At 39.6% G+C, this 12,664-nt stretch overlaps 2 protein-coding genes across 6 annotated transcripts in view; one reads left to right on the forward strand and one right to left on the reverse strand.

The window, feature by feature from the left end:
- COL17A1 (collagen type XVII alpha 1 chain) overlaps positions 1 to 865 on the forward strand; it is a gene marked incomplete at both ends in the record, with an annotated part of 42,902 nt that extends 42,037 nt beyond the window's left edge. For all 4 annotated transcript variants that reach the window (XM_082854273.1, XM_082854270.1, XM_082854272.1 and 1 more), the window contains 3 exons: positions 155 to 217; positions 373 to 453; positions 813 to 865. In XM_082854273.1, the coding sequence (XP_082710399.1) occupies positions 155 to 217; positions 373 to 453; positions 813 to 865 (197 nt within the window). The remainder of the gene's footprint in view (positions 1 to 154; positions 218 to 372; positions 454 to 812) is intronic.
- A 1,886-nt stretch (positions 866 to 2,751) lies between these two features.
- SLK (STE20 like kinase) overlaps positions 2,752 to 12,664 on the reverse strand; it is a 53,032-nt gene continuing 43,119 nt past the window's right edge. The window contains exons 14-18 of one of the 2 annotated variants that reach the window (XM_082855008.1): positions 12,324 to 12,448; positions 11,620 to 11,808; positions 10,940 to 11,065; positions 9,666 to 9,779; positions 2,752 to 6,468 (exon numbers count right to left, since the gene is read on the reverse strand). In XM_082855008.1, the coding sequence (XP_082711134.1) occupies positions 6,322 to 6,468; positions 9,666 to 9,779; positions 10,940 to 11,065; positions 11,620 to 11,808; positions 12,324 to 12,448 (701 nt within the window). In that variant the 3' untranslated portion in view covers positions 2,752 to 6,321. The remainder of the gene's footprint in view (positions 6,469 to 9,665; positions 9,780 to 10,939; positions 11,066 to 11,619; positions 11,809 to 12,323; positions 12,449 to 12,664) is intronic. The other variant, XM_082855007.1, reaches the window with a different exon arrangement.

Genomic DNA, 12,664 nt, shown 5'->3' on the forward strand with positions numbered 1-12,664 from the left:
ACTTGAGATGCTGAAAATCGGATGAATTCTGAACCGTTTTCTTCTTACAAGTCCAAACTCTACCACTACCTGCCTGTGTCAGTCTGAACGAATCACTTTACTTCCCAAGCTCCAGGACGAGCTCTCGTCTAAGGCCAGTTTTTCCCCCTTGCAGCGTATGGAGCCATCCCAGGACCCCCTGGGCAGAAGGGAGAGATGGGCATCCCTGGCCCCAAAGGTAAGTGGTGGCAGGAAACAGCCACGAGGATCCCATGTTAACGACTGCCTCTTGTGGGAAGCAGCTCCCTTGCCAGCGCCGTGCTGGGAACGTGTGCGGCTCCTTCAGGCCCTGCGCTGTGCCTCGCTTAGCCGTGCCCCCTTCTGTCCTCCTAGGTGAGATGGGCCCTGCTGGGCCACCAGGTCAGCCTGGGCCACCCGGCCCTCGAGGACACAAGGGAGAAAAAGGAGACAAAGGTAAGCCTCACTTGCCACAGTTCCTGGAGTGCTGGGAAGCAGGCCACGTGTTCCAGAGCAAGCCTGAAAATTTTAGGCAAATGCCAGCTACGAAAGGCAGGTACTGGCAACAGCATACTTTGTGTAACTATCAAATGAACAGCCAGGGAGAAAGGAAGAAAAGTGTCAATGCAGGGAGGAAGAGGAGAACCAGGCTGGTAATGAAATAGGGTAATCAATTTCAATCAGCTGACAGTCTTACAGAAGAGTTCATCTTTCAAGCTGGTTTTTAGTAGTCACAGTTACTGTAATTACCCAAGCGGAAGTCTCCACAGACCACAGGACATTTTCTAACTTCCCATTCATCTTCCAACTTCTAGGTGACCAAGTCTATGCTGGCCGGAGAAGGAGAAGCATCGCCGTCAAGCCATGAGCGACCCTTGGCGGAACAGCCGCCTGGACCAGTTCTTGCAGTGGCTTATGGCGCTTATGTCAAGACCTCTCCAGAGGGTAAAAGCTGGAATCTCACTGTCCTACTGAGGCAGCACAGCAACTAGAACCGTTATCTTAGTCTGGAGCAAAATATATGTATGTAGAATTCAGTCCAAGGTACACAGTCTGAAACAGCTTCACGGGGTAGACCCAACAGTGGCCGCATGCAGTGTGGGAGGATGAAGCTGGCCTCCCTGCTGTCCAGGCCTGAGCTCCTCGGCTTCTTTAACACTGAGTTCAAGCCCCAGCCTAGGAAAGCCAGGTACATAAAAGTTGTTTCAGGAGCCCTTGAGCTTCACCTTAAAAATGAGCCCAGAAAATGGAAGATGGGATGGGGGGGGGGGTGCCTTCCTGGGAGCCACTTGATGGGACTGTTCTGGTCAACGCTGCAAGGCTGTGCTCTCACCTCCTCTCTCCTCTCTTCACTCTGCATTCTCTAGTCATAGACAAAACTCTCAGCTGAAAAAACTTAAGAAATCCACTTCCCCTGAAGGTGGTGACAGGGTTTCTACTAGTATTTCTCACTATGTATCACATTCCCACTTAGGAAGTTTGACTGCAGCTATGATCTGTCTCCATAGGTCCACGCTAGAGTTGATAGTATGTTACACTGAACTAGGTTGCAGCCAATAGGAAGAGAAAGGCAGGGGGCAAGGAGGAAAGAAGGGGAGGGGAGGGGAGGGGAGGGAGAGCAGACTGCCTGACACCGGAAGCCGGCACCCCTGCTCTGCACTTAGGAAACGCATGGGGGACTGGGCGCAGTTGGTTTTATTGCACTTTTCAATGTCTACAAATATTCACGTGGTCTATTAGATGAGTCATTTCAATTGCAAAATTTCCAATTAAAGGGTTTTTTCTTTTTTAATATGCTTAATGTGATCCATCTAACCAAAAAAAAAAAAAAAAAAAGAAGGGAGGGGAGGAGGGAAGAAGGAAGGAAGAAAGGAAAGGAGGAAAAGAAAGAGGGAAAGGAAGAAAACATTTTCGGTTAATTAAGTTTGACATTTTACTGTCTAATGAAAACTTATGTATAATGAATGAACGCATCGTGCCTTTCTCATATGTTAGTTTTACCTAAAGGCTGACTCAATTTGTTTTTGTAATAGTAGCTTTAGAAGCTCAAGTATTATATCCCCTTTAATGATTCTGACCTTGATTAACCAGACTTTTGAGTTTTGTCCTAGTTATGAGATCTGCCTATCCAAGCTATCCCAAAGTCTTCATAGAATCGTATGCCCAAGAGAAATACGGTAAAAGCCCAAACTCACTAGCTTCTCTGGACAGAACCCAGGTATGAGATATGTCCTCAGCTGGATGGCGGTGGATCTTAGCCTCTTTTGTTTCATAAAAAAAAAAAAAGTCAAGCATGAGCTCCACAGTATGCAATGCTCCTGGATTAGAAAATGACATGCTGTGCCTCCCTCCATCCAAACTGACCACGTGCCAAATGGTCAGCCTAGTATGTCTACTGAATCTTGCGTGAATGATGAAAAGAGGTTGTTTTTAGCAGAAGTGACGTCACAGTTTGTGAAATGTTTGGTGAGAAAAATAATCCATTCCAAGGGGAAAAAAGGACATAAAAAAAGGTATATATACATATGTTGATGGAAATATTTTAAGTACCACCCAAAGGCGGGGTTTGGGCAATGAAAGACCAGTTACCAGTCCCAAGTTACCAGTAAAAAGGACCCTCTTGTGTGTGATGACTACAGATGGTCTGGAATGCTAGTAAGTCTGAAGGGTCAGAAGATCTGGAGGACTGCGAGTTTTAAAATATAATTAGGATTTTAAAAAATGCTACAAAATGTTCTCACACAGGACAATCTAGTTTCAAATAGTCCCAATAAAAGACTGCTTCCCAAAGTAGAGTAAGAAATAACTTTATTTTTCATTTGCCAACCCCATGATTGAAAAGACATGTTGCTCCCAAATAGACAAGAGGCATTTTCTGAAACAAAATTCTTTCTGAAAATTTAGCTTGTGAAGTTATTACACTGCAAATCAGAGAAGGATTACAAAAAGCTACAGCCAACATTTAAAACTGGTATCACATTCTACCCCAAGCTTGGTAACAGAAGTTTTAAAGCTGTATCAAAACCATGTCAGCCACAGGATAGCAACAGTAGTGGCATTAACTGTTGTGCCTTCAACTTAAGAAAAGCATTTAAAATATCCCATTTCCTATAAAAGATCATTTCCCAGGAAAGAACTGATTTATTCAACCAGAAGCCTATTAGAACTGGAACTACAGAGCTCGCCGCCTCCACCTCACAGCTCTACATTTCCCTGTAATCAACAATATCTCTAGCTAATCATTTGACAGAATTTGGCTTCTCAGAAGAGTCTTTGTCATTTAAGCACAGTGTGGAATGGGGAAAAAAGTGTGTAGTTACAAGGGAACTAGGAGACTACAAAAGACAATCACTTCTGAAACTCACTGATGCTCAAGAAATCAGAGACCCTCCATCACAGTGGGTCTCATATGCCTGAGAGCTTTGTGCTTGAGGAAACACTACTTAGAGGTAGCTCTGGTTCTGGTTTATATTTAATTACAATTTGCTGTATCCTGTCACAGGAAAGTTTCAACATTTTCAGCAAGGTATAAGCACTCCAAATTTCCTCCTTACCCACTCTATAGCTTCCCCATAGAAAACGGTAAGAAAAAGCTTAACTGTGAGTCCATATAGTATAGCGGCTAATTCAGCAATTCACACCCGACCATGGATTGACAGGACTAGGAAAGGCAACCTGGTGCAACGAGCTCCATGAGCTAGACCTGCAGAAGCGTGGTGGCCTGGCATGTCCACAGCACGCAGGGAGAGGAGGGGAGGCTGAGTAATTAGGGGGCACACATGGAGAATTTCTTCTATGCATTTCATAGCACATTCTGCCACAGCAACAAAACCACCAACTCAGGAATGCCTTTGACTGCACTCTTTGATTTCAAAGATGTCTGTGTCCCTCCCCAACCCCCCACCTACACTTCATGCAAGAGAGAAGGATCACACTTCTGTACGTGAATACAGGGCCTACAGCAAGAAGTGGGCAGGGATGGGTACAAACAGCATGGTCTATACAACAAAATACCTTTTGAAAAGATTTATGTAACTTTAAGTATTAAAATGAAGGTTTTTACCTCTACATGAATATCATTCTGTAGTCCTGCTCCTACATGCACATGGTCTGGTCACTTTTGAAAGAGAACTCGAGCGTGAACAAGGAATCCAAAGGGCAGTTTTACGGGAGATGCAAGAGGTGCTAACAAACTCACCAGCGTGTCAATCGTTCTACTCTGAGCCTCTTTATTCAATACTCTGTCAACTTGAAAGGAAGAAAAAGAACCAAATATTCAGACCAAATTAATTACGTGCCATAAACTATTCAGCACACAGGATATCCTTTAAACGATACTGAAAAAATGTCCACTGCCTGAAGTATTAATTTTTAAAAAGCCAATAAACTGAAAATTTCAAAGGAGAAAGTGGTATGAGAACCTTCTTCCTCTCTCCCTCTTCAAATAAATCATTAAATACACTGGGTAACATTATACTGTCATTTCTATCATAACAATATAAACAATTTCCATCATCACCCTGAACATTACTTTATAAAGATATATATTTTAAAAGTCTTTCAAAACATTTTTCAACCCAGCATTTGAGAATAAAGCATTAAAAGAGTTTCGTATACAGTAACACATTCATGTGATAAGTGTATGAATTTACAACCATACATAATATATATATATGTATATATATTTATATAAAAAACAAACTTGGCCAGAAGTTAAGGCTACCTACAAAGTTGTCCAAGTAAATTATGCTTGTCAAAACAATTACAAAATTAAAATCACATGCATTTTTAAATCATCTAAACCACTGAAAAAATAAGGTTCAGCATTCAAAGTTTTCAAATTAACTGCAAGAAAGTGCTACAGATATTTACATTTTCTTAACATGAATCAGTGTTCCCACAAAGTTCCATTTGCATTTTTCACGAGCCTCAAATGTAATATAACTAAAAACTGAAATTTCTACAATTTGGTACCTGGCACTCATGACAGAACAGGCGCACATGGCAGGCAGCAAGCTTCGTCTACAAATGGACTGTCTCACACCCGAAATACGGTTTATAATACTGTTTCGAGCTGACACGTGCTTGAAATTCTAACCCTCAAAAGGGACTAGAGTGAACATTTCATTAATAATTACACGTATCAGCACCCTCATGATAAAGGTTTCAGGCTTTTCCCACTCAAATCAAAGTAAATAATTTAAACATGGAACAAAACAAAACCAAAATATAAATGACTTGATCTCAAAACAACGAAAAGTCATTTCTGATATTTGCCTAAATATTTTAAATTCTTAAAAACTATTCTGAACAAATGCCTCTTTTAAGATTAATTTCATAAAAATATATTCATAAATATAACTCAGAGCCTGCCAGCCTCCAACAGTTTTAAACAGAATTTGCTAAGATGGGAGAATTCATTTAACCAGCTCATGTATTATTTTAGGAAATAAGCTGAGATAGCTATATCTGTATTTTTTTTAATTTGGTGAGTTTTACATTTCCAATTTGGACATCTAAAAGCTACCGTTTATTTTTTTCATCTTTCCAACTTTGTACAACATATACTTTAGGATGAAAATTTCTATCAATTGGTAATAGGAGCAAGATTTAAAAAACAATAATGCTTAATGCTAAGGGTGTTTTGTCCCTGTTGAATCAAAAAAGGAAATGCAATTTTAGACTCAACTGAAATTTAGTGTTTTAGGCACTATTTTAATAAAACTAGCACCCTTAATTATTAGCTCATGTCTAAACAGGTAAGTATTTTAGACAAATTATTGAAATAATTTTTCTCTTTTAAGAGTTTGATGCTAACATTTAAAGGTAACAGATTTATTTACTGAATCAATATCATATTTTGAGCAACTCATAGTTTTTTCATGAGAGCTGATTCACCAAAAAATTAATCCAACTCTCTACAGCAGTTTCAACTATAGATTTTAGGCATCATTGAGAAGTTAAGTCAGGAAAAAAGATATTTAGTAATACTTAAGTGACGTAACAGGGTTTTTTAAAATAACTTTAAACATTATCTCTCTACCAGTTTTTCAGGTAACAGTATCTAAACAACACAATTTTTAAGATTATATACAAAAATCACCTTAGGGAATTACTGCAAGATGCTACTTTGCCAGCATGGCCCAGCATCTGTCTTAGTGCCTTTCCCTTTATCTTTGCTAAACAAAACAAACAAAAAAACATCTGGAAGGTGAGGCAGGTGATTGTCTTCGTGAGCTCTCTGATACAGACTATGGCAGAAGATGAAGAGAACAGAATGACATACTTAAGAAGACAAACCCAACCACAGAATGCTTCCCATTGTTACGATCCAGTGGAATGCAAGCTAGGAATAGGATAGAATTTGGAAATCCGGCTCTGTGTTGATGGGTTAAGGCATTCAGACTCCCCGGTCATTTTAAAGAACACTTCCTGTTCCTGTAGTTTCCTAGCAAACTCCTCTTCCAGTGTCTTAAAAAGGAAGGGAAAAAGAAATTATGCACTGGTATTAAAAACAGAATTTACTCTGACAGCCCAGATAAAATTATTTGCCCCAAAGACTTTGTTATCCTAAGGGAGAAGAGACTGCTCAACAGCTAGGACCATAGGCTGTACAGCCAGCCCAGGGTTCAAGTCCTGGCTCAGCCACATGAATGGATAACTTGGGGGTAATTACTTAACTTCTCTATATTACAGAATCATTTCATTCTTCTGCTATGAAACAGCGATAATACCATCTACTTCGACTGGGTTGCTATGAGAGGATTAAATGTGGTAATAAAGTACTGAGCACACACTAGGTACTCAACAGACGGCACCTATTATTAACTATTGATATTAACTGTCTCTTCCACATGGAACTTACCATTTTCTGTATTTTTATTTTGATTACTGACGTGCATGTCTTTTCTTTCACACTGAACTATAAACTGTTTGAAGGTAACACCTAAACCAGATTCATCTTTACAACCCCACAATATGGAACAAATATAGTAAGTGCTTGATAAATATCTGAGCTATCAATTACTTTGTGGACAAGTGACTCAGGAGAAGTACTGCTGTAAAAATACAAAGTACAGGAAAAGATGGAAGTATAGGAAGGTTTCTCAGAAGAGGAAAACCATGAGCTTAGTTTCAAAGGAAAGATAAGAATTTGACAGACAGGATGGGGAAGACACGCCAGACAAAGTGAGCTGAAACAATGCACAGAGGCAGGAAACTGTGGAGTTGCTGTGAGTAACGGTGATTATACCCAGTACTGGAACATGAACCGGGAACAAAGTGGCTAGTGGGAGACGAAGCTAGAAGGGCTGATATGGGCAAAGTGTGGCACTATGAAGGCTTCAAAGTCAAAGTGAGGCGTTTATATTCTACTCTGTTGGAACTGAAGATTTATCAACACCACTATGACAGTAACAGAGATGCTCTTGAGGATAAACACTCTGGTGATGGCAGGCAAGTAGGAGGAAAGGGAACAAGAGACCAGAAGGACCATTAGGACATTACTGAACAATTTTAAGCCAATAGTAGGAAGACAGTAAAGGGAAAGAGAAATATTATGAAATAAGAGTCAAAATTATTTGTCATCTGATTAAATGTGGGGTGTGATGGAAATGAAAGGTAATTCAGGTTTCTAGCCTAGATGTCAGTTAAGAGAACAGAAATGTTAGCAAGAACACCTGATGGTGGGTAGGACTGGAGAGGGGGAAAGATGAGATGGAGATGAAAGAAAAAAGATTTTGAGTTTAGTTTTATCTCCACTGAGTTTACAATCTTTAGTCAACGTTCAACAACATTCAACAGGTATGTACTGATCATTTACAATGTGCAGGAATTGTTCCAGAAGCTGGGTATATATCAGTGAACAACGAGATAATGTCCCCGCTTTCAAGGAGCTTACATTCTGGTGGGAGAAGACACACAATAAAGAAATGTGTCTGGTGGTGATGAATATTATGAAGAAAAACAAAGAAAGGTTGAGGGGATAGAGAGTGTTCGAGGTAGGCATTGAAGCTATATTTTATATACAGTCATCAAAAAAAGAAACCTTTGATGAGATGACAATGGGACAGAATGAATGAAATGAGGAGGAATGGAACATCCATATGGAAAATGAGAGCTGAGAGCACGAACCGATAATAAAAACAATAAAATAATAACCATAACAACCATTCACTGGATCCTGACCACATCTCAAGTCCTGGGACAAGTACTGTACACGCATCACTTCCGTTAACTGTCTTAACAACCCCAATTAGGGAGGTAGTAACATCCTCATTTTACAAATGAGGAAAACTGGGCTCAGAAGTGTTAAGAGACAAAATTAATCAGTGTCAGCACTGAGATCTGAACCCAGACCTGTATGACTTTATAATTCATGTTCTATACAAGTTTTGGAATTGTCCTTAAACGTGCAGCTGAAGCCATGACAATCTACAAGATCATCAAGATAAAGAGCAGAGGTAAGAGTGTAAAAGTGGAAAATGTCTACATTTCCGGTGACTAGATGACAAAGAAAGAGCACAGAGAAAGAAGAGAGTATGTCACAAAAGTCAGGTGAGAAGAAAATTTTAAGAAGATTTTTAAGAAGAACAGGTAGATAATGCCACTGGTGACCACTGTCAACCAATTCAACTGGGGAGGAATTTGAGGCGAAAGCTAGACTGCAAAGGGTGAAAGGAGGAACTGGAGAAGGGACTTCTCACTTTCACCCCTCTGTGTACCCTTTGAATGCAGAAACACATGAATGAACTACCTATTCAAAAATGTAACAAAAAACAAAATTCAAGTTAAAAAGCCACACTATTAGCACATGGTAGGTGCTAAATACATATTTCTTTGATTAACCCATTGGGTGAATGGAAGAAAGGAATGGTTGAAATGTATAGCAGGCAGGAAGCCCAAGAGAAAATAAAGGTTTAAGTTTGACAGTTGGCAAAGAGAGAGAATCATACAGTAATAGCAAAGACAGAGTTGAAATGGTTGACCAGTTGGACAAGGCTAGCAGGGAGTCAAGTGCAAACAAAGAAGATAGCTGGCTGGCTGGCTGGCTGGCGCAGTGTAGGAAGCCATCCCTATTTTACTAAATTGTCAATTAACACAGCACACAAGGGCCGTGTAATCTGGCTCCAGTCGACCCATCCAGACAAAGCTGTCATCCCTTCCCTCTCTCCCTCCCTAATGCTTACACACAGGCACACACTCCCTCTAATGCTACAATGATAGGGAGCTACTTATGATTCCTGTACACATTATTTTCACTCATTCTCTTTTCTGTACTTAAATTGCCCCCATTCCACTCCAATCTGTCTGTCCTCCTAGCAAGCTCTTACTCATCTAACAAGCCTCACTTGGCTTACAAGGCATCTCCTCTCTGACCCTTCCTGACTTCCCTGAGCAGACTTATGCACTCCTCTTCCTTTGCTGGCACACTGTGCTCCTCTGCTCTGGATCTTGTGCTTACCTCCTTCAGACAAATGCTGCTACTGATCTGCAACGGCTTGTCAACTAGATTCTGAACCTTTCGGGGACAGGGACTTTGACTCTTCATCTCTGTGTCTCCTGTCCCTGACACTGTTCCTGACACATATTAGGTAAAGAGCCAATAGCTGGGAGGATGGAGGGATGGATGAATACAAGCATATTTTAATTAAAGCTTTTAAAATTACCTTTTTCCTAGGTCTCAATTTCTCTCTCCATTCCTTTAATTCTTGGCTGTGTTCCTCATCTAACTCCTTCAGTTTCTGAGTCTCATGCTCAACCAAGAGGTGGCATTTTTCATTCTGAAAATAAAGTTTGGATTTAAAAAATTTCAGATCAAGTTAGCAATTTTTCACAAACACAATTATCTTCCAAAATAATAAAGTATTCATTAAACATAAAGCTATTACTGAGGTTGAAATTCTCCTCTAACAACCGAAGGCCAAGAATTATGAAAAGAGTCATAACTTCATTTTTGCAAGTTTAGAGGCTAGATCTGTTATCCATATGAAAAGAACTTGAATAGAAAGAAGTAGTTTGATCCTGATTATCCTTCTAAGAAGGTTTACTCACAAAACTGACACTTCAGAGGGCAACTTGCAAGCATTTTATCCAATGGTACCAGAACATGGGGTTAGAAACTATTCCACTCTAGTAAATTAAGCAAATATGTAGCATATCCACAATGTATACACTACTCTGAAACTGTAAACATTTTAGAAATTATATTACATTACAATACATTATATTATATTAGATTATATTAGAGAGCTGCGTACTCCAGGTAAGGTTCAAAAACAGTCCTCTCTAAAGTAATGTTTAAATTCCTTAGGAAAAGAATTCTCATATACTTATCACCTTTTTCAAAAACCTTGAAGAAAATGAACTATTTCTCCTTAAATAAAAAGAAATTTTAAATTCAGAATGATAAAAAAAAATGCCTACATCATTTTTAAAACTTTGTTCATCTTCTTTGCAAAATACACTAAAAATTCTCAATAGTACTTTTGAAAGATGTAACTTCCTTTTTTTTTTTTTTTTTTTTTTTTACTGGTACGCGGGCCTCTCACTGTTGTGGCCTCTCCCGTTGCGGAGCACAGGCTCCAGACGCGCAGGCTCAGCGGCCATGGCTCACGGGCCCAGCCACTCCGCGGCATGTGGGATCTTCCCCTGCATCGGCAGGCGGACTCTCAACCACTGCGCCACCAGGGAAGCCCGAAAGATGCAACTTCTTATATCATAAATTAGCTTCATGTTTATACTAATCACGGCTGTGTAAGTTCTAAACAACTGCGATACTAAACTGATCTTCCTTTGGGTCTACAGAGGAAAGAAAACCTTTAAATCCCAGCATCTTCACAAGCAATGTGCAGCTTACTCTGAGTAGCTATTATTTCCTCAAAACCAGCCACCTGTACTGTGCATCTAGTACCATCTTTGCATTCATGCTTCTGCAGCTAACCTGCAGCTGATGCAGTTCTCGGACATTGGCTTCACACTGCAACTGAAGATCCCGCATTTGATTTTCATGTTTTTGATGCTGAGCCATTCTCTCATTTTTCTGCCTCTTTTCTTCTTGAGAGGCAAACTATAAGTAAGAAAAACAAAAGATAAATATGGTTAACAAGTAATGTAATTTCTGTAACTTCCAAAGGTGTAATTAGGGAATGTAACAAAGCTTAAAGTACAATAAACTAAAGCTTCAAGTTGTAATATGCTGGGACTCAAAGCTGGAGTCTACGTCATGGCTTTGGTGGAGTGTAGGGAGGTGGAGAGAGACTTCTGATTAAAACCTTCTTCCTCCTACCTGCTTAGTGACCTCAGTTAATTTGCGTGTGGGATCTGTGACTGTAGAAGTATAGTGAGACCACACGTTTGACTGAAAAGCTGGCCAAGTCATCTTATTCCCAGAGCTGGTCTTAGGACCAGCCTAGCCCTGGATCTGGTGTGGGGCATGGAAGAGAGCAGCTCTCCGTGGCCAGCACCCGGGGGAGATTGAGTTGGTATATGCCATATGTGTACAGAGCCATGGTGAACATCAGCGAGCCCAAGGTAGCGCCAAATGTTTACAGCACAATTATGTGGTACTCCTAAAGGCCACTCAAAACGTTTAAACTTAAAGAGAGTAATTTTCTTATTTACTTGTTTAATTTTTTCACGATCCTGATCTGGTGTTGCTGTTGGGTTAATTCTCAAACTCTTCTTAAACATGGCCATGCGAGTCTTGGCTTCACTGCGCTGAATCTTAGGCAGTCTTGCTCTTTCTTGAGTCTGTCTGTTTTTCAACTCCTCAATAAGTCGTTGATTGTAACGCTGCATTTGTTCTGTTTCCTAAGAAAGTTTCAGAGTCCAGTGATGTAGATATAATACTCAGTACCCACATGTATGCTCAAACATGTCATTTTGCTGTTGCTTCCCCAAATTACTCTCTCCCTTGTTGCATACCAACCAGCAAAATACTAGGCAAAAAATAATTTATAAGAAAAATAAGCTATTAGTAATAAGAGATTCATATTGACTCTCGTATACTAAGTACAGGGAGTCCACATTTTTAAGATACCTGAACCATAAATGGAGCCAAAATAGCTAACTCTGAGAGACAAGATGAAGATTATAATGTATAAGAGGTCTTTAAGCATTGTAATTAGTTACCTTCCTTGGAATTTGTAGAAAAGAGTTTGCAATCGTGACCAACATACAACTAATTACTCCAAATTTCAAAGAAATTTTAGGATAAAAGAAAGGAAACCTGAACTTTATTCTGTAAAAAATATAAGTTTCAAAAATAAATAGCTCGGCACACTTTAAAATGAACAAAAAAGTGAACAAATTTTCCTTTCATTAACCTTCTCATGGCGCTTAAGGAGCTGATGTCTTTGCATAAAATACTGATCTTTAAGTTGCTGTTTGAGCAGCTGGTGTTTTTCTTGTAAGTGTCGTTCTTCAAGCTCCCAAATTGCAGCTTCTCTAGCTAGAAGAAGAAAGCAATTTCAAAATGTAACTTTGCTCTTTTTACTAATGTACTTTGGTCTTCATTTTAATATTTACATACAAGTGTTCTAATACACTAATTAATACACACGGACATTCTGAGCTATAAATGCAATATTACCAACATAAAGATAATGTCCATTACCACTTTCTGTTCTGCTCTGATGTCCTGTAAACAGAGAATGCCCTACCCACA

Source organism: Leucopleurus acutus (genome assembly GCF_964270905.1).
Source record: "Leucopleurus acutus genome assembly, chromosome: 14".
In the NCBI taxonomy this organism is placed as follows: Eukaryota; Metazoa; Chordata; class Mammalia; order Artiodactyla; family Delphinidae; genus Leucopleurus; species Leucopleurus acutus.